This window comes from Mercurialis annua, linkage group LG3, assembly GCF_937616625.2.
Source record: "Mercurialis annua linkage group LG3, ddMerAnnu1.2, whole genome shotgun sequence".
Classification (NCBI taxonomy): domain Eukaryota; kingdom Viridiplantae; phylum Streptophyta; class Magnoliopsida; order Malpighiales; family Euphorbiaceae; genus Mercurialis; species Mercurialis annua.
The window spans coordinates 11,025,864-11,053,145 of record NC_065572.1 but is presented as its reverse complement, the minus strand read 5'-3'; the positions used below and the strand labels follow the sequence as shown (position 1 = coordinate 11,053,145).

The window sequence follows — 27,282 nt, the reverse complement described above, 5'->3', positions numbered from 1 at the left end:
AATCAAATCTTGCTAATCGAATGCCGGGGGTTCCGGAGATGGTGTAGGCGATGGGTAGCGCGGCCCTCCTTGGGCGTTGAGATAATCCCTCAATTTCTCCTCTTGCCTTCTTTGCCTAGCCCGAAGGTATTTCATCATATACCTTTGTTCCTTCATGAATTGGCGTTGTTCCGCCTCAAAGTCACTCGGGGCTTGTTGGTGACTAGTTTGGGCCCCTTGGAACTCGGTTTCGGGCCAACTTTCCCATTCGGCACATTGCTCTTCTCCTTGAGCGCTTGTCTCCGCTACACCCTTTCCTCTCCTCCGCACTTGTTCTATTTGAGGCCTTTGCCTCGGCGCCTCAACTTCTTGCTCTTGCTCGACCTCCTCTTCATCATCACTTGGAGTTGGTGGTCTCGCACCATGTCGGCTCACATATGCGGCTCTCTTATAATAAGGCACAATTGCCCCTTTCTTGACGTATGAAGATGCCCGCAAGTGTTCCATATTGAGCATCTTTGGCTTCTCCATCTTGAAGTTATCCATCTCTAATTGCCCCCTCTTGGCAAGCATAGTGACAAACCACCCAAAATCGATTTTCTTGGTACTTAGCTCGGGAATTTCACCGATATTGCGCATGAGCCGATAAGCCGAATTGACTCGGTACGCTTCCACCTCCGGGTGGAGCATTGCGTTGAAAGCCAAAAGATCCTCCTTTGCCAATTTACTATACTCGTTTCGACCATAAAAGGTGTGACCGAACCATTTGAGAACTACCACATGCGCGGTATCCATCACTTCATTGGTTTTGGAGGTATTCGAATTGTAATGATCCAACCCGGAGAGCTCTTTCCATATTGCGTGCTCATCAAAACCGACCTCCGGAATGCATTTCAATCCTTCATTGCTCATTGAGAAATCCCATGTCAACTCATCCAAATCATAATCGGCTTCCTCACCATTCAATCTAAACTCAAAGTTGGTGAGTGATTCCCCGCTAATTTTCAAAGTGGTGAAGAACTCATAAGTTAGCGCTTCACAATAATCATGGGGGAGTTCCGCCAATTCGAGCAAATCCAAATGCCCGAGAAGTTTATTCACCGATGCTTCAATTCCTAATCGCTTCATGGTGTCCCAATCGATTTGAAATGGCTTGGTGATACCTCTTGCCTTTAGCTTCTCATAGCGCAATCCTTCCTCTTCGGAACGGGTTTGAAAAGGCGCCTTGAAACGTCCTGTGAGAGAAGCCGGCGTGTTAACTCCTACTTCTTTTGCTCTGGAGGCGGTAGTTTTCCGACGAGAGCGGATGGTGGTGGTGCGTGGAGCTTGTTCTTGTGGTGGTTGTTCTTGAGCGGCCTTTGATGATTTTCCGGATTTCCCCATTAGAAGAGTAAGGAAAAGGGTGCTCGAAAGTGTGGTTAAATTTAAGTTTCGCCGGAGGATGGTGGGGGTAAGGTGGTGGCCGAATTTTTGGCTAAGAGAAGGAAAGCTATGGAGTTTTCTAAATGGGGTAAAAATAATGAGGAAAAAGATGAATGAATGTGGACATATATGGCAAAAATGAGGGGGAAATACCTTTGAGTTTGAATTTTGAATTTGAAAGCTTGAGATGAAGCCACCTCACCTATTCATGTGAATTGTGCTTTCTTTTAATGGCTAGAGATTATGCCATATCATCAATCCAAGCCTCCACCTTTGAACCAATCAAAATAAAACAATCCAAATACCCCTTGAATGGCTTGGCTCGATCGAGTCGTTGAATTTTAGTGGAGGGCTCGATCGAGCCCTATGTGGGGAAAAATTCCTGCTTCTATTTACAAAGGGGGCTCGATCGAGCCCTTCACTTACGAAGGAGGGCTCGATCGAGCCCTACGTGTAAAAGGGGGCAGAAAATTTTTCCTTTGCGCTTGATTCCTACACATCAAAAACGAAACATACCCGGCATCAAATCAAACATAAATAACAACAAATAACAAAACAAAAACACAAAATCGAAAGCTAAGAACATAAGATAAAAGGTAGAAAATCTAACCTCTCGGGAATGCCTCCCGAGTGCGCTTGTTTAAAGTCGAAAGCTCGACTATCTCGCGGTGAACTCAAGTAGGAGTGGTGAAAGAGACTTCATCTTCCACCCGATAGGTCAATGGCCCAAGATATGGAATGCATCTTTGTCCATTGACCTTAAAGGTCTCACCTTAGAATTCTCCAATTCCACCGCACCGTGATTTGCCACGTTCCGGATTTTAAACGGGCCACTCCAACGGGACTTAAGCTTTCCCGGAAACAACCTCAAACGAGAGTTATAGAGAAGGACGAATGAACCAACCTCTAGTATTTTGGGGGCAATATGGGCGTCATGCCATTGCTTCGTTTTCTCTTTGTAAAGCTTGGCGTTTTCATATGCCATGAATCGGAATTCATCCAACTCATTCAATTAAAGCAATCTCTTTTCCCCTGCCTTCTTGAAGTCAAAGTTCAACTTCTTAATAGCCCAATACGCTCTATGCTCAAGCTCTAGAGGAAGATGACACGCCTTCCCATAAACGATACGGAACGGTGACATGCCGAGTGGAGTCTTGTAGGCCGTCCGATATGCCCACAATGCGTCATCCAACTTCAAGGACCAATCTTTCCGGGATCCATTTACCGTTTTCTCAAGAATTCTTTTCAATTCACGGTTCGAAACCTCAACTTGGCCACTCGTTTGGGGGTGATAAGGTGTGGCGACCCGGTGATGCACATTGTACTTCCTCATAAGAGCTTGAAATTTCCGATTGCAAAAATGCGAACCGCCATCACTAATTACCACTCTAGGGGTCCCAAACCGATTCACTAGCCGTTTAAGAAAACTCAACACCACTTTAGCATCGTTAGTGGGCAAAGCCTCCGATTCCACCCATTTCGAAACATAATCCACACATACCAAAATGTATTGGTTTTTGAATGATACCGGAAAAGGCCCCATGAAATCTATACCCCATACATCAAATATCTCCACTTCTTGAACCGAAGTCAAAGGCATCTCGTCTCTTTTTGAGATATTTCCTACACGTTGACACCGATCACAATGGTCAACAAACTCTTTTGCATCACGGAATAAGGTTGGCCAAAAGAACCCGCTTTCAAGAACTCTAGCGGCGGTTCTTGCCGAACCATAATGTCCGGTCTCATGACATGAACTCAAAATGGGCATCATTTCCCCCAAGGCCACACAACGTCTCAACATTCCATCCCCACATATTTTAAACAAGAAAGGTTCATCCCACAAGTACCTTTTAACATCGGATAAGAACTTCTTCCTTTTGTGGGATGTTAAGTCCGGGGGCATGACTCCCGATGAGAGGTAATTTGCAAAATCGGCATACCATGGTGTTTCCACTTCCCGAATCATCATAAGCGTTTCATCCGGAAACCGCTCATTGATCTCCACACCAATAGGGATTGGTTCCGGAATTTCAAATCTCGAAAGGTGGTCCGCTACCACATTCTCCGTACCTTTCTTGTCTCGGATTTCTATATCGAATTCTTGCATTAGAAGAATCCACCGAATGAGCCTTGGCTTCGCATCTTGCTTTGTGAATAAATACCGTAAAGCGGCATGGTCGGTGTATATGATGCATTTCGACCCAAGCAAATATTGTCTAAACTTGTCGAGGGCAAAGACAACCGCCAACATCTCCTTTTCGGTAGTGGTGTAGTTGAGTTGCGCGCCCGCCATAGTCCGACTAGCATAATAGATCACATGCACCCGCTTATCTTTTCTTTGCCCCAACACGCAACCCAATGCTTGGTCGCTAGCGTCACACATTAGCTCAAAGGGTAAACTCCAATCCGGGGACGAGATAATAGGAGCGGTTACAAGCGCCTCCTTTAGCTTCTCAAAAGCACTTTGGCATTCCCTTGTGAATTCAAACGGTGCATCCTTCACTAGCAAACTCGTCAAGGGTCTTGCAATAGATGAAAAATCCTTAATGAACCGCCGGTAAAAACCCGCATGGCCCAAAAATGCGCGAACTCCTTTGACCGTAGCCGGAGCGACTAATTTCTCAATAACCGACGTCTTTGCCCTATCCACTTCAATTCCCGCTTCCGATATCCGATGCCCGAGTACAATGCCCTCATCCACCATAAAATGGCATTTCTCCCAATTGAGTACTAAATTAGTCTTGACACATCGTGCTAACACCCGCCTTAAATTTGCTAAACAACCATCGAACGAATCGCCAAACACGGAGAAATCATCCTTGAACACCTCCATTATATCCTCAATCATGTCGTTGAAAATTGAGGTCATACATCTTTGAAATGTGGCGGGTGCGTTGCATAGTCCGAAGGGCATTCGCCGGTATGCAAAGGTACCGTAGGGGCATGTGAAGGTCGTCTTCTCTTGATCTTCCGGGAGGATTAATATTTGATTGTAACCCGAGTACCCATCAAGAAAACAATAAAACTTGTGTCCCGCTACCCTTTCTAACATTTGATCGATAAATGGTAGCGGAAAGTGATCTTTTCGGGTTACCTCGTTGAGCTTCCGATAATCGATGCATACTCTCCAACCGGTTACCGTTCTTGTGGAGATTTGCTCTCTTTTTTCATTCTCCACCATTGTCATACCTTCCTTTTTAGGCACACATTGTATGGAACTAACCCATTCACTATCCGAAATCGGATAAATTATTTCGGCGTCGAGGAGCTTGACGATCTCTTTGTGCACTACCTCCTTCATATTCGGATTTAATCTTCGTTGCCTTTGAGTTGACTTCTTTGACTCGTCTTCGAGATTGATCTTATGCATCACAATTTGAGGACTTATTCCTCGAATGTCCGAGATTTGCCACCCCATTGCTAACATGTGCTCTTTCACTACTTGCACAACCTTCCTTTCTTGATCCTTAGAAAGCTTATTGGAGATGATTATCGGTAAAGTCTCATTTTCTCCAATAAAAGTATACCGGAGATGAGTCGGAAGCGGCTTCATCTCAACTTTCGGGGGTAACTCCGAAGATGGGGGAGTCATACCATTGCTCTTGTTCAAAATTTCCGGTTTTGGTTCATCCTCGCTAGTGTATTCATCATCCGCCGACTCGGAATGAAACGAGACTTGAGAAATTTGCTGAGAAAAAATTTCTGCCCCCTTTAACTCATGGGGCTCGATCGAGCCTTTCATTAAAAGGGAGGGCTCGATCGAGCCCTTAGTGTTAAAGGAAGCAGATATTTTTTCCTTTGAGAAGCTTGACAACTCAAAATTTTCAGAAATTTCCCCCTTTGCTTGGTTCAACACTTGCACATTTTCTTGAAGTTGTTCTTGCACAATCTCATCAATGAAGTCTATCCTCATGCAATCCTCCTCCTCGATGGTATTCCGCATCACTCTCTTCATATCAAATTCCACCGTTTCTTCGTCAATTCTCAATGTCAATTTCCCGCCATGTACATCAATTAAGGCTCTCCCGGTATTCATAAAGGGCCGCCCTAAGATAATTGGGCATTCCTTGTCTACCGCGTAATCCAAGATAACGAAGTCTACCGGGAATATAAACTTATCCACCTTCACAAGAACATCTTCTACAATCCCAAACGGCCTCTTCAACGAATGATCCGCGAGTTGGAGTACCATCGAGGCATAAGATTAATACTAGCGCCAAGGTCACATAAACAATTTATTGAATTCATAGTGCCTATAGTACAAGGTATAGAGAAACTCCCTGGGTCTTTTAACTTGGCCGGTAGGCCATTCAAGATGATTGAGCTACACACTTCCGGAATGGGAACCGTTGCGCCATTATCCCAACTCCATTTGTTGGTAATGATGTCCTTTAAGAACTTGGCATATTGTGGCATCTCACGGAGCGCATCCGCCAAGCTTAGATTGATTTGCAATTTCTTGAAGATCTCAAGGAACTTGTGAAATTTTTCGTTCCCTTGAGCTTTCCTTAACCGGCTTGGGAATGGGACCGGTGGTACAAATGGTGGTGGCGGAGGTGGCCTCACATAGGGCTCTTCAACCTCGATAACCAATTCCTCACATTCCGTTGGCAGTTCTTGACTTGAGCTTGCCACATCAACAACCACTTGAGGCTCATCCTCCTCAACAACATGCTTTTTCCCATTGGCTGTCAAGGTTTCTCCCGCTTCGGAGCTCTACCGCCTTCACATGCTCTCTAGGGTTGTTCTCCGTAGTAGATGGCAACCCTCCTTGAGGTCTTCCTTGAATCGAAATGGCCATTTGAGAAATTTGAGTTTCCAAATGATGGATAGTAGAAGCTTGATTCTTCTCCCTTTGCTCCATTTTTTCTAGCTTCTCTAGTACCTTAGAAAGCACATTTCCCTCATCCGTATTCTTTTGTGGTTGAAATCCCGGAGGGTGTTGAGGTCTACCACCATAGTTGTTTCCTTGCCCTTGATTATTATGATAATGGCCTTGATAAGGACCTTGTTGTTGAGGCATATTTCCTCCTTGGAAACTAGGACCTGCTTGTTGATTTGCTTGCACATTGCCTTGGCCCTCTTGATTCCTCCATCTGAAGTTAGGATGGTTTCTCCAACCCGGATTATAAGTATTTGAGTAAGGATCATTCCCTTGGCGTTGACCTCCCACATAATTCACTTGTTCGCTCCATGCTTGAACCGTGGCATAACACTCACTACTTCCATGATTGAAATCCCCACAATGCTCACAACCTACTTGGACATACGCAACCGGAGCATTCCGTGGACCCACTTGCTTCTTCAAGGCATCAACTTGACTTTGTAAAGATGCATTCATGGCTTTCATCGCTTCAAACTCCTTGGATTGGTCAAGTGTCATTAATGCCTTTTGAGCCGGTGGTCTTCTCCTTTCCGAGGACCAAGTACTACTAACCATAGCCAATTTTTCAATCAACTCATTAGCCTCATCAAGCGTCTTTTGCATCAAAGAACCTCCCGCGGCCGAATCAATGGTAGATCTTGTAATCTCACCCAATCCATTATAGAATATTTGAAGCACATGCTCCCTTAAAAGTCGATGATGAGGTACGTGCCTTTGGAGATCCTTGAACCTCTCCCAAGTTTCATAGAGAGATTCCCCCTCATATTGGTAATAATCAATGATGTCCTTTGTCAACTTTGCGGTTTTCCCCATTGGAAAGTATTTGTGAAGGAAAGCTTGAGCAAGATCCCGCCAATTGTGGATTGATGCATTAGGTAATGACCGAAGCCACAAGCTTGCCTTATCTCTTAGTGAGAATGGAAACATCCGAAGCTTGATTTGATCGGCGGTGACATTATGGAGCTTGAATGTGTCCAACACTCCCAAGAACTTGGCTATGTGTTCATTCGGATCCTCACTTGCTAACCCAAAGAATTGGCACCGATTCTCTAGGAGTTGAATCGTGCTAGGCTTGATTTCAAAAGTAGCCGCGGTGACCGGTCTTGCAAAGCACCCATAGGTGGCATTATCCACATTCGGGAGGAAGAAATCCCCCAAAGTTTGTCTTTGTGCTTGATGGCCTTGAACTTGAGGGTGATTGTCCCCTTTTTGCTCTTGCCGATTTCTCTCATCGAGTGGAGGAGGCGGATGTTGCCTCACTCCATCGTCTTGAAGGTGATATTGCTCCTCCTCATAATTATCTTCCCCATGTTCCATGATAACGGGTCTACGATTCTCCCTTCTCACACTTCTTTCAAATCTCCCGAGGTTGTCTTGGAACGGTTCTAGCGGAAGATTGGCCCTTCGTGTATTGTGCATACACTATAGTCGATCTCCTACACAAACAACAACAAACAAACCACGCGTAAATCCGGAAAGAAGCAAAAACAACAAAAGTGATAAAAACAGAAAATGAGCTAACTCGACCGAACAATAACTTATTTCAATCAATCAATAAATACTCGACACTCCCCGGCAACGGCGCCAAAAACTTGTTGAGTAAAAACCCAACTCGTAATACTCGGTAAATACGAGATCGAACCCACAAGGAGTGTGCTAGGAGCAATTGATGAGAATGAAATTTGGTTATGATTCAATTCGTCTAGCGAAAACACAAATGGTTAAAGTTTCACGTAAAATAACTTGCAAACAACTATTAATTAAACACGCTACTTAACTAAAACAATTAACCAACAATCAACTAATTAACACGTGATTTAAACAATTAGGGTAAAGCGTTTAGAGGTTGCTAGTCATGCCAAAGTCATATCTAAGTAGTTTGGATTAAGGTGATGGGAACTAAGGTCGGGTCAAGCTATTCTACGGAACCAATTCCGCTCTCTCGAGCCGGAAGTGAAAGAGTCGAAACTTGATTAACAATTCCGAAATCTAATCCACTCTCGTGCTCATAGATTTCGAGAGAGTTAATAAAGCCAACTAATCAAGCAAACTCCACAACCAAGATAGTCCTAGATCATGCTAATGCATCTAGGTCTAAAGCATGTACTCCCCTAGGTATAATCTAATTAGTTAACTCTCGTCCTCCTAATTAAACCACATAGCAAAGAATAAAAGGCCAACCTATTCTAAGCATTAAGCTCAAGAAGCACAACAACCAACATCACCCATAAACCCTCACCCTAATCACCTATCTAATCAATCATGGCAATCATAACAACCCCCAAACAAGGGGTTTAGCTACTAATCATCATCATGGCATAACTAATTAAGCAATAGTAAAGACTAGGCATAGAGTAAAGAATAAATACATTGATTAAATAAGTAGAACAAACAACCATAAAGATAATGAAGATTCACAATAAGTAGCTTGTAATAAAATTGAAGATCTTGTTTTCATAAAGCAAATAAAACTTTCATCAAGCTCCAACAATGGAGGAATCTCCAAGAAGAAGATGATAGCTAATCTAAAAAAGGTAAGAGCTAGAGAATAATTAAAATGTCTACCACCTGTCTTCTAACCTAAAAAAGATAAGGTGCTATTTATATGGGTTACCAATGAGGTAAACAAAGGACACCCTTCTAAGGAGTGTTGGGCCTAAAAAGGAAATTGAGCCCTTGAGTTTTGTCTTGTCTCGAAATTGAAATTCTGAGCTTCTTTTTAAGGGGCTCGATCGAGCCATCCACTTAAGAGTGAGGGCTCGATCGAGCCTTGTGCCTTCAAGAACTTCTGGATGCATTTGTTCATAGGGCTCGATCGAGCCTCCCTTCATAAGTGAAGGGCTCGATCGAGCCCTTCCTTAAAAAGCCCAAATCTCGCTCGTTTCTTTGCTCTTTCAACTCGCTCCTATTCCGACACTTGATGTCTTCCTACTTTAAGCCCAAAACACTTCACATTGCTCCATTTTACCTGAAACGCCAATACACAAACTAAGTACACCAATACGTGGGAAAACGCTTCAAAGTATACTAAAAGCAAGCGAAATCAACTCCTAAACATAGGTGTAAAATGCACCTATCAACTATCTCGGGACCCGGCCACTCGGACGATATGATTCGAAAAATAGTTATCGTCAATTATGTCTAATAAGTCCGTAGCATTTCGGTTTAGGGTTTCGAACGGATCCGATATTGGAAACTATTAAATTACAATTCATATTTATTTTTATTTAATAATCGTTTATTATCGAAGCATGTTTAACTTATCATTTACTATTGAAGTATGTGTAATTTATCGTTTATTATCGAGTTATGTTTAATTATAAGATATTGATTGATCGTAAAGCAAAGTATATTTGATCGTTAATGCGATCTTGTTTTTAATTATAATACCGTTAGTAAATAGTGAACTCACTCAGCTATGTCTGACCCGTTGATTATTAAACTTTTCAGGTATCCAGTAGATAGCGTTCGGGTCGAGCCTCCACTCCTTGTTTCGGAAGGCTCATCACTTTTTGCATGTACAGCTTCTGACTCTCTAGCGCTGCAGTAGTTTAGGCTGATATTTTGTCGAGGTCCTATTAGCGGTTTAGGTATATTTTGGTCTTGTAACCGCTTATGTTTATAGCTTTTTGTTAGGCCTCGTTTTCTAATTAACAAACAAACATCAGAGGTAGTTATAGTTTAACTACTTAATATGTAAATTTTGTAAATGCTTAGAGTGGTACTTGGCAATATATGTGTGGTTGTATAAAGTTTATCGTGCAGTGTGGTTTGAGATTTAACAGGTGTTGGTTAGTTAAAATTACAGCCGTTATATTGCCAAATTTTCGAAAAAATGAAATACATAAGTTTTATAATGATCTTTAAACGCGAAATTTTTTTAGGTAAACTTTAGGCTTGCTACGGGTTTCGGAACCAAAATTCCCATTCCCTAGCGCCGGTCGCGGCTCGAGAAATCGGGTCGTGACAAAGCATGTCTCAAAATAACATAAACTAATGTCCAACGCCATTTTAGAGTTCTAAACAATGGTATTCGGCCATGATTCTTATTTATTGGCCCGTTTCCACTAAAATTTGGCCTTAGAAACCGTCTGATTCACACACTTTTTATATTCTGGTAGATTTTTGAGAACTCTATAATTTGGATTCTCGATCAAGCTTTTCCATAAATTCCGAATCCACATCATTCCTTTTAGGTTAGAGAAAATTCTTCCTCGAATTTGACTTGCAATTATACTTTTTTCACTTGCAAAAATTATCTAAACACATAATACTTACACACTTTTATGAATGTAGACATCCATTCGCCCCAACCAAAATCTAGAAAATCTTCAATTTAATAAATGTTCTATAATGTAAGAATCAATAACTCCAAAAATTATACATAAAAACGGGCCGTCATAAAAATCATCCACCTTCTGAATTCTTCATGATCATCATCGATTGAAAGCAAATTCTAATTTACAACGATAAAATTTCTTCACCATAAAGATCAAGAATATTCTCCATAATTGTTTTGTCGTTATCTTGCTTGTTCAAGAACGAACGTAGCTCTGATACCAACTGATGTAGCGGAAGTCACAACTAATAACTGGATAATTTAAATGCTATTGATTATACGTAATATATACCAACAAATTTTCTAAAACATGTTGATTCAATAATAAGAATTCTAAGATTTAGTCATCAAAAGTTCGTTGATTAAATAAAATATCGAAATTTGAAAAATAAAAAGGCACGTCTTAAAGCAACATATCATCCAACAACTCATAAGGTTGTTTAAATAGGAAACCAAAAAAAAAAACCCTAAACTAAGCATAATAGGAAATAAAATAACAAGTCTTAAAATGAACCGTAATTTCAAAACGATATTTTGGAGGCCTAGACGATGGAAATCGACCCAAAATTTTCTAGGCTCATAGCAAAGCTAATGAGTCTGATTGGCACAATTTCTGTATTCAAGCAGATTTTCAAGAACTCCATAATTTGGAAGTCAAACTTTTTTATAAATTCCGAATTCAAATCAAATGTCGTATTTCCACTTTTACACACACATTTAAGTGGTGTTCCACTCATAAACATACTCATTCAATTTTATTTTATATTCAACACAATTCTCAACAAAAGGTAACTTACTCTCTCCAGCCGGTAGATTGATTTTGACTAAATCTGTTTTCAGTAGATTGCTTGTGTATTTTTCTTTGGCTATTTGGATCATTCTATGAAACAATTATTTTGTGTGGTTCTGTTGAGATTTGGTTGAATTTAAAAAGGATTTAAGGATTTAAAAAGGTTTTGGGAAGTGTCTTATGTGTGTGGAAAGAAACACCACTTGTTTGTGAGTGTAAGAGTGGAAATCCCACATAAATAAGGAATAAGCCTTTCATTGGGTTTATAAAGGTGAGTTTCACTCTTTGGGTTTGGGCCCCAAGGGGTACCCAGTTTTGTGAACGAGCTGGGAGTTACATTCTACGCGCCGTCCGTCTGGCCCGGCCCGGTCAGATTCGGTTTGGGTTAGGTGGGTGGTTCGAGCACTTTATTTTTGCTTACAAAAATTGTGTTATATTATTAATTATGTAACAGTTTGGTCTTTAGAATTCAGCTCATCTCTTTATCTTCCAAAACGTTTTACTGACTAAATTAAATTATTAAAACGTTCTATGCATAACAGCTCTTTCTTTTTTCTCTATAAATACCAATGCCTATTTCATTTGTAAGAGACAGAAAACTAGAGCTATTCTCTAAGTTAAAGAAGACAGAAAACTAGAGCTATTCTCTAAGTTAAAGAAAACCAGAGCAGTCTGTGAGGTTAAAGAAAACACATATGTGTTTAACGAATTCTTGAGCAATATTGAGGGTGTAATTCGAACGGTGCTACACAGTGCAGTGTTCATTGTATTCAATTTCGAGTGGCTGTTTTATCTTGGGGACGGCGTGGTGGATAGGCTGTCTTGCACCTTTGGGCAGAGCCGCGAAACGTCTTAAAGAAAGCAACCTAGTCCGCGACTCAGCCAGAATATTTACCATTGGTAATTCGTTCCAATTTTAATAAACTGTTTCGAATAAATTAATCTTATAATTTTGATTTTTTGTGTAAACAATTCCAAAAATTTTAAGACGTTGTGTTCTGCGTTTTGGATACCGATGTATATTCTGGTTCTGCGATTATCACCACTATCGTTCCTTTTAAGTGACTGCGGTAATCTCATGAACAACCAATTAATTTTTAATTGATGTCTTTACTGCTCCTTTTATTGTTATGAAAATCCTTCGTGACAGGATTTTAATTGCTATATTTTATTTATATGCTACAATTTATCAGATTTATTTTGCTAGTTTTTTTATCAATTGCGGTTATTGATATATTTCTTCAGGGAAGAAATTTTATTGAGATCTTAATTCTAATTTAAAAAATCTGTTTATTGGATTTATTATTATTAAGATTGTGTTTTGATAAAAATTTTATGGAATATAATTTTGACTATGAAAATTTATTATTTCATATAATGAAGTTAGAAAATTCAAATATAAATTGAATTTATGGAATTATGTTATAGATATAGAAATGACTTTGGTTAAGTTGTGAGTTAAGATTGTGATTAATCATAACACCAAGTAGTAGAACAGGCTTAAAATAACCTGATTGAAAAACTATTCACGTTGTGAAAGTTCATTCTGAGATGAATCTTAATGGTAGAGCAGACAGATAGTGTGCAGACACTGGCACATCACACCATCTGATATGACCATGTTATGTTCAAAACATACACTATTACTAAGGAGGAAGAAGTGTTGATGGGTTATTTCCACACTACTATGGTTGCCGAAATCGGTAATATAGAACTGAAGTTTACTTCAGAAAAGAGTTTGATTTTGAAGGATGTGCAGCACACTCCTATGATGAATTTTTTCTATGTCTAATTTTCTCTTGAATAAAGCCGGAGCTACTCAAATTATCGAAGACGGTGTTTATACCATTATTGAGGATGATACATCTACTGAAAGTTTTGAAACAGACGGTATGTTTAAATTAATTTTTAATTTAAATATTGTTTTCCGTCTGCTGATATGTTATGTGATTTTAAATTAATTGTTAATTTAAATGAGTTCTTTAGGTTTAATACCTAAAATGAGTTCTTTAGGTTTAATACCTAAAATGATTTTAAATTATGGAGCTTATAGTTAAGCGTAGAATATCTGAAATATTTAAATTGGTTTATTCAGATATATATAACTTATTGGAATGTTGACTTAGAACGTTAAAACTTGTGTTTTTATATCATAGATGATTGCTCTGAGTTTACATGTTTATAAAATGATACTTTTAGCATGTTTAAGTTTTTTTTGACTGCAATTGAAAATATTTTTAAGAAAATTAAAAGATTACAAAGAGATAGAAGAATTGAATGAAAGAGCATGTTTATTATATTTTTTTTGTTAATGAAAAGGCTGCACCTTATTTGCTTAGATTGAACAATTATTGTTTTCTTTTAAAAATGAATTTTATTGAATATATGGTATAGAATTCTTAAGTCTATATATAAGATTTTAGTATATGAGATCTTATAGAATAGACAACTAAAAATTTATCTTATTTGAGAACATGGGGCTGTTTAACCTATATTCGGATTCATGTTTCTAAGCGAATAAAATTAGCAAGTAGAGCCTATGAATGTGTTTTCATTGGGTATGCAGTCAATAGCGAAACATATAAGTTTTATGACTTGACTGCAAGAGTGATTATTGTATACGTGGATGCTAATTTTTATGAACAAAAATATCCTGTAAAAATTAGGAAATAGTGGGGGCGAATCATCTTGTAAATATTCCTGTTGTCAGGAATAATAAGAGTACAGATGATATAGAACCAGAGGTCAGATAAAGTAAAAGAGCTAGTATTTCGAAAGACCATGGTTCTGATTTTCATATCTATTTTTTAGAGGAGGATCCCGCGATCCTCTAGGAAGCTCTGACTTATGCTGATCTTCGGAAAGAAGCCATAAATGATGAGATGGAATCTTTAGAGTCCAATAAGACTTGGCATTTGAATGATTTACCCCCCGGTTGCAAGACCACAGGTTGTAAGTGGATTTTGGAAAAAAAATGAAACCTGATGGCACAGTTGATAAATATAAAGCTCGACTCGTGGATAAGGATTATAGACAACGTGAAAATGTTGATTGCTTTGATACCTATTCACCAGTTACTAGAATAACATCCATTAGAGTGCTGATTTCGATCGCTGCACTTTATGATTTGGTAGTACACCAAATGGATGTTAAGACCGCTTTTCTGAATGGTGAATTGGAGGAAGAAATTTACATGGACCAACCTGAAGGTTTTGTGATACATGGACAGGAACAGAAAGTGTGCAAGTTAGACAAATCCTTGTATGGTCTAAAACAGGAACCTAAGCAATGGCATGAGAAAGTTGATAATCTTATCATCTCAAATGGTTTTAAAATGAATGAAAGTGACAAATGTATTTATTATAAATATGAGAATGAGCTTTGTACTTTCATATGTTTATATGTTGAAGACCTGTCGATTTTTTTTTGTTTTGTTTGTGTTGTGAATGCTGTGAAATCAATGTTATGCGACAACTTTGATATGAAAGATCTCTGAGAAGTGAGTGTAATTCTTAGTGTCAAGGTTACTAAGAATGCACATGGAATTTCTTTATATTAATTTCACCATGATGAGAAGATTATAAGGAAATATAACTACTTTGACTATAAACCTGCATGTACACCTTATGATCCAAGTGTAAAACATTTTAAGAACACTAGTGATATTGTACGACAATCTAATTATGCGAGCATCATTGGCAATATTTATTATGCCACTGATTGTACTAGACCCGACATTACATATGTCGTTGCATTACTGTGCAGGTTTACTAGTAGACCAAGTATTGAGCATTGTCATGCTATTGAAAGGGTAATGAGCTACCTTAAAAGAACCATGAAACTTGGATTACATTATCAGAAGCATCCTACTTTTCTTAAAGGATACAACGATACAGATTGGAATACATTTTTAGATGATTCCAAAAACTATGAGTGACTATACTTTTAGTATAGCTTGTGGAACTGTTTTTTTTTATATCAAATAAACAGACTATTTTGACTCAATCCATGATTAAGTCAGAAATGATAGCACTAGCTATGGCTAGTGAAGAAGCAGGATGGCTAAAAAGCCTGTTATATGAGATTCCTTTATGGAAAAAGATACAAGTTGTGTTGATCCATAGCAATAGTACCGCGGCTATTGTAAAAACTGAGAACTGTTTATATAACGGTAAGAAACGACATATATGTCGTAAGAACAGTATGAACTGTTAGAAGTGGATCCTGAACACACTGGTGATAATTTAGCAGATCCTTTGACGAAAGGATTAGCTAAAGAGAAAGTCCATAAAACTTTTAAAGAAATGAGACTCTTGCCTATAGAATGAGTCATTCATAATGGCAACCCGACCTAACTGACTGGAGATCCCAAGAAATAGGTTCAATGGGTAATAACAAGTTGTGAATGATATGAGCCAGAACATGCAATATTGAAGCATGATACCTGAAGCGATTGAGGAAGAGTTAATAGAATCTCTTAATGAAGCCTATGCTCCATATGGAGTGGAGTACTTAGCTACAGGTGTACTCTTGATAGCTTCACCTTTGTGAATGTGGAAGTGGGGGCCGCTTTCTATGAAATTTGGAGGCAAAAATTTCTAGAGCGTTCACTAAACTGGGATAGACGTGCAAGGCCTTTAAATGCACGGGCTTATGAATACACCCTTGAAAAGGTTGTGCGTCGTTTGATGTCCGAGATAGAGTTCAAGACTACGAGTCACTCTTGCTGAATCAGAATTTTACACACTACGCAAAGGTTCAAATCGAAAGATACCTTTGCTTATGCGCAATCTTATGGATACAGGAATTGCTCGAGAAAATATTTTTAAAATTTAAAGTGGGGGATTTTTGAGATTTGGTTGAATTTAAAAAGGATTTAAGGATTTAAAAAGGTTTTGGAAAGTGTCTTATGTGTATGGAAAGAAACACCATTTGTTTGTGAGTGTAACAGTGGAAATCCCACATTGATAAGGAATAAGCCTTTCATTGGGTTTATAAGGGTGAGTTTCACTCTTTGGGTTTGGGCCCCAAGGGGTACCCAGTTTTGTGAACGGGCTGGGAATTACATTCTACCCGATTTACCACACGCGCGCGTCGTCCGTTCGGCACGGTCTGGTCTGGGTTGGGTGGGTGGTTCGGTTCGAGCACTTTATTTTTGCTTACAGAAACTGTTTTATATTATTAATTATGTAACAGTTTGGTCTTTAGAATTCAGCTCATGTCTTTATCTTCCAAAACGTTTTTCTGACTGAATTAAATTATTAAAACGTTTTATGCATAACAGCTCTTTCTTTTTTCTCTATAAATACCAATGCCTATTTCATTTGTAAGAGACAAAAAACTAGAGCTATTCTCTAAGTTAAAGAAGACAGAAAACTAGAGCTATTCTCTAAGTTAAAGAAAACCAGAGCAGTCTGTGAGTTTAAAGAATGTGTTTAACGAATTCTTGAGCAATATTGATGGTGTAATTCGAACGGTACTACACCAGTGCAGTGTTCATTGTATTCAATTTCGAGTGGTTGTTTTATCCTGAGGACGGCTTGGTTGTTGGCAAATAATAGCAAGTGTACGATATCACGCAAGTAATATAATTTGGAAGACCAAGTATCGATCCCACAAGGAACAATGAATTAAACAACTAATTTCTAGTATTCTTTAATTGGCTAGTAGAAAAATAAATGGATTTGTGTAAACTAATTAAAATCTAAAGTAAATTAACTGAAGTAATTAGACTAAAAATCTGAAATCAAACAAATAAATTGAGATTTAAACAATAATGACAAAAAGCTCAAGGATTGATAGTTCCAAATAAACTAGTAAAAGAATGGATTAAAACTTATTTAGTGATTTTATTGTGAATCGAGCTATTCTAATGCACCGAATCCCGCTCTCTCAAGCCTCAAAGATTCAAATAAAATCACAACCTAATTAACAAATCAATTATTAACTTTCTCTCACAATATTAAAACTGAATTAAATAACTAAATTGTAATTATGAAGCAAACTCAACGACTACCTAAATTCCAACCCGCTCTCACGGCGTTTTCCTCTAAGTTTTTAATTACCTATGTCTATTTAATTAACAATCTCTCAATTAGTTAATTAAACACAAAATCATGAACTAAGTGATCAAATTAATTCGAGCATTAATGTTAGGAATTAAAACACAATTTTACTCACTTAATAAATCCTAATCCAATTCGAAAACTAATCTAAGTGTTCATATCAATCTCCGAACAAAGGATTTAGTTATTCATGCTTAAGCTTAAATTAAACAAAGAAGAAGATGAAGAATTAGACATAATTAGAACAATAAATACCGGAGTTTTCAATTTCGGAAGAATCGTCTAGATTAAACTTGAAATTTTCACAATCGTTCTTTGCAGAAACTAATAATAAACTACTTATAAACTGCTGGAAAACAGAAGCTAAAACGCTATTTTAAGAGAATGAAATTATAACTAATGTATTCTAATTATCAAAACTAGTCTATTACAAAGTCTTTATATAGTGGAGGAAGCTCTGGAATCTTCTAAGTCGATGTACAAATCGAATTTGAAATAGGAGTCGCGTTCGAAGTCGGAAAAGGAGATTAAATCCAAGTCAAAAACTGATTAGGACTTTGGACTCATGGTCCCGTTCGAAATTCTGAATTTTCAAACGAGACTATGGCTTTTCTTCACAAGGTTTGTTCGAACCTTGCATTCCCGTTCGGGAATGGGAGTTTCCGAGAACAAAATCTTGTTTGCCCATCCTTGGTTCGAACGAAACCTTCATATTTCCTCTTGAGTCTCGTTCGAGAATGTCTCTCGTTCGGGACTCAACCTTTTTCTTCATGGTTCCCGTTCGAGAATTGTGTTTTTCGAACGGGAACATCCTTTTACTGCACAAGTTTCGTTCGAAAATAATAATGCCCCATTTGAACCTTTCTTTACGATATTAATTTCTTCGTCCGCAAACTACGCTTTTACTCCAACGCTCAATCCATCATTAATTAGCTCCAAATACTCGATTTTTACCTAATTTCCACTGAAACACTAACAAACACTATCAAACATAAAAATGCCAAATAATGTATAAAATTAATACTAATTGTGATAAAAACCGAGTAGAATCGACCCTAATTATATGAGTAAAATACTCCTATCAGTGGTTGATAGGCTGTCTTGCACCTTTGGGCAGAGCCACGAAACGTTTTAAAGAAAGCGATCTAGTCCGCAACTCAGCCAGAATATTTACCATTGGTAATTTGTTCCAATTTTAATAAACTGTTTCGAACAAATTAATCTTATTATTTTGATTGTTTGTGTAAACAGTTTCAACAGGTTCTTTTAATTGAAAAAGATTGGGTAAGGTTTCTTTGACTGTCTTCCTTTTGTTAATTGTGGTTTGAATTTGATGCCCTTCCAAAGAGAATTAGAATCTTCTCTTTAAATGGATTTAGAAATTATTATCAGAAAAGAACTCGCTTTGATTTAATTTTTTTTTTAGAAAAACACTCCTTTTTCTAAAATAATAGTAAATTTTATCTCAAAAATATATATATAAATATCTAACCTTTTTAGCATTTTTTTAACGATAAAGTCTTTTTTTTTATTATAATAATACTTATTTGTTATTATTTTTTACTTTATTTTTACTCTAACATGTATATCTGTTATTTGTTTCTTTTTAAATTTCTCGTTTTCTTCTCTCTCTTTCTCTCTCTCTCTCTCTATTTTTCTCTTTCTTCTTCTTCTTTTCCATTTTTTTTCATCTCCATTTTCTTCTTCTTCTTCTTCTTCTTCTTCAATTATCTTTTTTCTATAACACTCCGCCGCCGTTCCTTAAACGATCCGTCATCGCGCAGCCTTCGTTTTGTTTACGCTCCGCCGTCGATTCGCCATTCTTTCATATTTAATTTTAGCGATTTTTTCTTAACTCGTGGTGATTATTGCGACTTATTTTAACTCTCAGATCTAAAAAAATTGTTCATGAGTTTTTTTATTTTAAGATCTAAAAATCTGCATTAAAAATGATTTTATGATGAAAAACGATTTTCTGCAGAAAACAAACGTTATCATATCAATATCATAACACTGCAGAGAAAAACGATTTTCTGTCAAGAAAAGTGCTTGATTATCATTTCGGTATCAGTAACGTTAGCATGTCTGTATGATAATTATCTAATCAATATCATAACATTATACGATTATGATAATAGTGTGATACAGTTATGATAATAGTGTGATACATTTATGAGGATGAATCGATAACGACATGGTGATCAACGACCAACATGATTGGGGGCAAGGGTTTTTCCATCAGTTCTCAATTTTAGTTAAACTTATCAATGCTAATATTTTTTTTATTTCTAATGATAATCGTTTTAAATAAAGAATATTTTTTGTCAAATGTTAAACTTCATTAAATGAAGAATAAATATACAAATAGAAAAGGACTCCTCAACACTAATGAGTAAGTCATTCCATAATTAAATGATGAGAACTGCGAAGCAGTCATCTGTAAGGACTTTTTTAGCCACCGAATGGGCCACCCAAATAAAATATAATTTCCAAAAATCGATAAATTACATTAAGAATATCAACTAAGACTACTCCAGCATTCAAGTCATCACTTGGAGGAATATATTGTATTTATAAGAAACGGTCAATCTTCTTCAAAAAATTAGACGATGATAGACTGAAATCAACTATTTCTCCCATATGCATCGATTAAAGTTCAAAAATGCATTGATGTTTATAGTCCTAGTGTCTCCATCACCATTGGTTCTGTAACGCCAAGAAACCGTCGTGCCTATATACCGCTATTAAAAAAGCCAAATCGTAGCAAAAAATAAAATAAAATAATCAGCTATCAAAATAGGTATATAGTTACTTTGTTTATAAAAAATAAATATCACTTTATCCACTTATCACTATTATATGAATTGTAATGATATTCATCTAATAGTAAAATACATAAAGTAAATTAAACACAAAATAACTATAAAAATGGTCATAAAAATTTGAATTTTGTATCTTACTGCCATACAAGATAAATGGCTTAATACATCATTTGACCCCTAAACTATACCATTTTATTCTCTGCGACCTCTAAACTAATTTCGTATTCTTTTGGACCTCTTAACTCTTTTTTTTATTCTATTTAACCCCTCATTCGGAATGTGCACACCACGCGCGATGACGTGGATAAAATTGCTGACATGGCTTTGCTGACATGGGGTTAAATAGAATAAAAAAAGTAGTTAAGAGGTCCAATGGAACACTAAAATAGTTTAGAGGTCATAGGAAATAAAAAGGTAAGGTTAGAGGTCAAAAAATATATTAAGTCTAAATATATTTTTTTAATCTAAAATAAAAAATGATGTACTTTACATATTATTTGAAAAAATCATTTAAGGCTTTAAAAGTCATGAAATTTAGCGTGTTTTCCAATTTTAACACAAATTTTAAAAATTCAGAATTGATTTGAAAAGTTTGAAATTGCAAAAAATTAAAAGATGGTGTATTAAAATTTTTATAATTGGAAATTCGTGAAATACACTAAAAATTATAATTTTTTAAAAAAATCAGTCTTTTTTTTAATATTATCACAGTATAGTAAATTTATATATTTTATAATATCGTTAAAAAGACAAAACTTCTTTTATCATTATTGAAATGTAAACAAATATATACATGTACAAGAAGTTATATTATGTAATTATTTGACTAAATTTCAATTTTTTTTTATTTTTCTAGAAGATTAAATGGATAAAAGTTAAATAATTGTATCTTTGAGAAGGTTAATGGGTAAAAATTAAAAGTTTGAAGGTGAAATAGGAAAATAAAATAAGTTCAGGGGTCAAATAGAACAAAATAGTGTAGTTCGGGGGTTCAATAGAACAAGTTATGCATTTTAATTATCCTTCACGCGCTTCAACGCGTTTGAAAACACGCGTTTTTGCCACGTTGGATGAAAAAGGTCAGATCGGCAAAAAAATTACAATTGACGGGTTAAATAGAACAAAAAATAAAGTTAAGAGGTCCAATAGAATATCAAATTAGTTTAAGAGTCTCAGAGAATAAAAGTGTATAGTTTAGAGGTCAAATGATGTATTGAGCCCAAGATAAATTGTACATGGAAATATTACTAAACGATTAAAATTCTCAATATTAATTTACAATACCAAATGTTGATAAAAATATTAATTGGTTTTTAGACATAAGACCCACAAAACATTTGAAATAAACTTACATGAAAAATACCAACAAAATCATCCAATTTTATGCTCAAATCGTCATTTTTATAGATTTAGAACTGAATTTTGCATTTGTATCTTAAATAACGTTTGTGATAAGAAACAATTAATTGAATTAATAAAATTTATAAAATAAAATAAAATCACCAAAATTAATAAACTTTACCTTTTGTTTTTAAAAAAAAAAAAACTGAGGGCCAATATTCTGCAATAAAACCACTCCAATTGGATTTCCTGAACATATTGAGGATGAAAGTTTGTTTCTTCTCACAACATCAACATAAGAACGTTGAAGGGATAATATCTATTTTATGTTTAGATTGAATCTTAATTAATATCTGATATCGTTGTGTATCTTTTTCATGGTAGCTCAACAATATTTTCCCATCTTTTCCTTTTTTGTCAATCTTTTCATTTGATTTTAATCCTCGAATAATTTTTTTTGATTGTAATTGAATCTAATTAATATTTCTTCTTATAAGATTTATTTTCGATTACTTTCAAATTCTGACATATAAATACAACTTTTTTTGTATGAATAAAAAAAACACCCCGCGACAATACGGGTATTAATACTATCACATTTTATGTTCAAAACTTTAAACTCTAGTAATAAGATATAAAATTTACTTTGAGTCCAAACTACCGTTTTATTTTATTTTTATGATCGAATTTTGATTTGTTTTGTTTTGGCAATTGATTTTCTCGTTCGTATTTTTTTGAAAACTTGTCACTGGTGCATAATTTCAATTTAACATAAAGTTTTTCGATTTTCAGTTATGCATACATTTCAAATTTCTAGGCAAAAAATAAGTAAAATCCAGCTGCAACATATGCATTTTTTGTCGGAAAAACTCATGTTGCAAATAAATTAAATTGAAACGACTGGACACCAAAATGCTGGAAATATGATAGTTTGGGTACCTACCAGAACAATTGCCCAAGTTACTTGTAACCTATTATTAAATATAGAAAAATGAGATATAACTGAGCCTGCGACATTTGTAAACACATTCTTCTAAAATGGAATGATAAAAATTACAATCACATATTTTTTCTAAAAATGCGGGTGTCTACATTTTTTATTTGAGGTCAAATGGGTGGTGGATTAAACAACTATAAATAAATATATGTAAAATTGTATAAATATCAATAATGCATGTAACTTTAAAGAAAATAACTTATTAACATTTGCAATCTCATTGTGATGAGCTTATAATGGCCCTAGAGAATCAAAATCTCAACTCTCAAGATGTTGATCAAGAGGTTCAGCAACTTCTTAATTCTCTCCCTAAAGCAAAGGGATGGGTGGATGCTGGTTTATCTCTATATCACCATTTTTGGTGCCCATCAATAATTCTTGGTAACGTAATATCCTTCGAACGACATTTTCAGGCTCAAGAACACGACATTATACTTGCTTCCATGCCGAAAACCGGAACAACTTGGCTCAAATCTTTGATCTTTTCCATTGTTAACCGCTCTCGCTATTCGTTTTCAAACACCCCTTTACTAACCTCAAGTCCTCATCAACTTGTGCCCTTTTTAGAGTTAACTTTATTTGCTAATAAAGATCATCTTCCGGCCGATCTTTCAACAATTCCATCTCCTAGACTTTTCGCTACGCATATTCCATATCCAGCGTTACCTGAAACAATCAAACACTCGAGTGATTGTCGTATTGTTTACATTTGTCGTAACCCTTTTGATAGTGTAGTTTCTGCTTGGCATTTTTTCTCACAATCAATGATTGAAGAAGGTAAGGCTAATAGTTCATTCTCCATTGATGAAATTTTTGACCTTTCTTTCAAGGGTTTATCCGCGTATGGACCGTTTTGGGATCATGTGCTTGCCTACTGGAATGAGAGTTTGGCGAACCCCGAAAAAGTGTTATTTTTGAAGTACGAAGATTTGAAAGAGGACGCGGTCTCTCACTTGAAGAGATTGGCTGAATTTATAGGACACCCGTTTTCGCAAGAGGAAGAGAGTCAAGGAACGATTGAGGAGATAATTAGGGTTTGTAGTTTAAAGAATTTGAAGGAATTGGAGGTGAACAAGAACGGTAAGTTTATGCCAAGTTTTGAAAACAAGTTGTTTTTCAGGAAAGGTGAGGTTGGTGAAGGGATAAATTGTCTCTCAAATGAGAAGAAAAAACTTCTTGAAAATGTAATGCTTGAAAAGTTAAAGGGTTCAGGTCTTTCTTTTAAATGTATATAATTTCTTACTCAAATGGTATAAGTTTCTTTCAAATGTATACAAAAGATTTTGCATTGCTGATTAAAATATCGTAATATGTTGTTTACTTTTCTTATCATGCTCATTTTCATTTTTGTACTTTTATTAAATTGTACAATTGTGTGAAACTAGTAGACTTTTATGAATATTTATGAAATTTGTAGCAAAATTAGTGATACATTGTAAAACTAACTCTAATTTGAATTATTTAACCTCAATAAAGTCTTTTGTGAAGTTTTGTAAAACTAAATGAAATTGTCTGAAATTAAATTAGAATTAACTTTTACGAATCCATTTGAAAACTTTTGAAAAGAATTGAAATATTGAAAAATTTATTAAACTAACTGAATTTAACTTCTATGGATTTTATGAAACATTCTCAAGTCCATGTAAAATCTATAAAATCTTGTGGAACTATTTGAAAATTATTGGAAAGTAGGTCCAGGCCGGTATGCTAGATGGTCTCGTCTTTATGGAGGTAAAAACATCTCCAATGGAGTGCTATTTTTTGTGCTAAATTTAATATGAAAAAATAATATTGGTAAAATGCTATAAATAGCATAGCATTCTAATTTGTTCCCCAATGTACAAAATTAAAAATAAATGTTATAGTTGTTTATCATGATAATTATCTCTTAGTTTTATTAATTTTAATTATTTGAAAATTATTTTAATTAGCTATTTTAAACAAAAATGAATATAATTTTTTTATATAATAATGAGCTTTTCAAAAGAAATAATTAAAAAAAAATTGATGAACTATATACAAATAAATTATTATTTTTTTATTATATTGATGTATGGTCTATTATTAAAGAAATCAAATCGAGATCGTAAAATTAAAAATAAGCACAAAATTTAAAATGAAAAAAGTAAAAGAATATGTTAAGTCTATAAATGCAAAAAAAATAGCCATGGCAAAATTGTAATTAATAATAAACTGCTATTGGTTGTTATAGTTTAGCATATACTAGTCTGTGCTAAATTTATCACGTGATATAGCATGTGATAAATTTAACACAAACTATAACATCACATTGAAGTTGCATTTTAAGATTAATGCTAAATTATAACATTAGCATTCCATTTTAGCATTGCATTGGAGATGCTCTTGGTGGTGCATTGGAGATGCTCTTGGTGGTGATTTGGATGCTACTCTCTCTCGTATTGTTGCTACTGTTGCTAGGCCGGCTGTTTCTGCGGTGGGTGCAGCAACCGGAACTCCTTGAAGGGTGCTGATTGGAGCTGCTGGCTGGTCTCGGTTGTAATAAAATCATAATTGAGTGATTTTTTTTAACAATTTAAGACAAAGTAGCCTTTGTATAATTTCGGATAAAATAAATCACCCAGACAGTTTAATATCCCTTTTGTTGACATCCACCAATTTGTGGTTATGCTAATATATTCATTATTTTTTTTAAAAGTAAACTCAGATCAATGAGAAGACATCACCACTTCTCTCAACTCTATATGTATGGCACATCCAGGATTTATAGTTGTAGGAATATATAAAAAGAAACGGGCAGCGATTTATAAGATTCATATATGGATTCAAACTATATATATAAACTAGTAAAATAACCCTCGCTTCGCTTTGGAATTAATTAAATTTAAATTCAAATGAAATATATAAAAACATTATGAACATTTCAATTAAAAATAGAGTATATGCACGATTTGTAATTTTGTTTTATTAGTAAAATTGACATTATAATTAGGGTTGTATATACAAAAATAATTTAAACCAATCAAGGCAGACCAATTCAGCCAATTCAAGCCAAATATTACGGTTTCAAAGACTATTGGTTAGACATTGTTTTAAAAAATTAAAGTATTTTAATTATTGGTCTGGTTTGCGGTTCAAAATTATAAACCAAACCAAACCAATATATATAAACACATACACATTTTTATTTAAAATATATATATTTATATATTATAACTTATATTTTTAACACTATTTTTTAAAAGTGCACTTGATAAAATAATATATTTAATATTTTAAAAATTGTTATAATATTAAAAATGTGAAAAAATTAATATAAAAACTTTATGAAATACTTTTTCATTTGTTAGTCTATAATGTTACATGAATAAAAGATTTATTTTTATGATGAAAAAATGATTTTAAATTATTTAAATTTTTATTTTACATGATGAATAAAATAATAATTTGCTGATGGTTTGATCTAGTTTTCAAGAAAAAAATACCAAACCAAATCAAACCTTTTTGCCGGTTCGTCATCAATATAATTTGGTTTTAAATTTTCTTGAACCAATATAATTGTTTTGAATTAGAAAATTAATTATAAATCGGTCAAATCAAACTATATACCCTCCTAATTATAATAAAAAATAATTTATTTGTGCAACGTACTAAATGAACAAATATAACGTATTTTAAGTACTCTATCAAACATTGATTTGAAACTAAGTTAATGACTAAGATGAAGAAAAACTTTGTAATAACTAATTGAGCTTTTCAGCTCATGTATATTCTTTTTTTCCTTAATTTTTGATTAGCTCTTTTAGTATAGAAAATTACGAATTTTATATCTACACTTTTGCTATAAAACAATTTTCTATCATACAATTTTTTTACTATAATTTGTTTGCGACATATTAATTATATTTCTTATGTAAATATTCTAATATACTATTTTTTTTATTTTTATATTTTTTAAGAGAATGTCTTTACATTATAACTTTTGAATTTAAATTGATTTGGAAATTATTTTATATGATTTATCAAATTAAATTTTGAAGTGAGCTTTATGACAGTGCATATCCTGATAACCTCATGTGTCGGGACTCCGCAGCAAAATGGAAGAGTCGAACGTAAGCATCAACATATACTTAATGTGGCTCGTGCTTTAATGTTTCAAGGAAATCTCCCTCTTTCTTTTTGGGGAGAATGCATACTGGGTGCGGTTTTCTTGATAAACCGTACTCCGTCAGGTTTATTACAAAATAAAACACCTTTTGAGGTTTTGTTTGGCATAGCTCCAAATTTTGATTTACTACGAGTTTTTGGGTGCTTATGTTATGCTCATAATCAACGAGCAAAGGGCAATAAATTTGCACCACGTAGTAGAAAATGTATTTTTATTGGATACCCACATGGTAAGAAAGGGTGGAAGCTATATGATCTTGACTCTGGAGAAATATTTGTGTCTCGTGATGTTAAATTTCATGAAAATGAATTCCCGTATGTGAACAATGGTGACAGTGAACCTTTTGATGATAATGTGGTGGTTGGCAATAACTTGGATGACCATGAAAGTGGGGGAGTTGCGGGTGCAAGGGCTGGCTGTAACTTAGAAACAGCACCAACAATCCCTCTAGTTGAGGTAGTTGACAACCTAGACACTAGTAATGCAACAACT

At 35.2% G+C, this 27,282-nt stretch overlaps 1 protein-coding gene and 1 non-coding gene across 2 annotated transcripts; both read left to right on the top strand.

Annotated features, from left to right (window-relative positions):
• Positions 1-6,979: 6,979 nt before the first annotated feature.
• LOC126675982 (small nucleolar RNA R71) lies at positions 6,980-7,087 on the top strand. Its single transcript, XR_007640161.1, has one exon. It is a non-coding gene; the product is annotated as a small nucleolar RNA R71 (small nucleolar RNA).
• A 15,729-nt stretch (positions 7,088-22,816) lies between these two features.
• LOC126671457 (cytosolic sulfotransferase 15-like) lies at positions 22,817-23,968 on the top strand. The gene has a single exon (XM_050365228.2). It carries the CDS (start codon positions 22,880-22,882, stop codon positions 23,876-23,878), a length of 999 nt encoding a protein of 332 aa, XP_050221185.1. The 5' UTR covers positions 22,817-22,879; the 3' UTR covers positions 23,879-23,968.
• The last annotated feature ends 3,314 nt before the right edge of the window (positions 23,969-27,282 follow it).

Excerpts from the sequence above, each read along its gene's own strand:
- LOC126671457 (XM_050365228.2), top strand. The coding sequence starts at position 22,880 with ATGGCCCTAGAGAATCAAAATCTCAACTCTCAAGATGTTGATCAAGAG.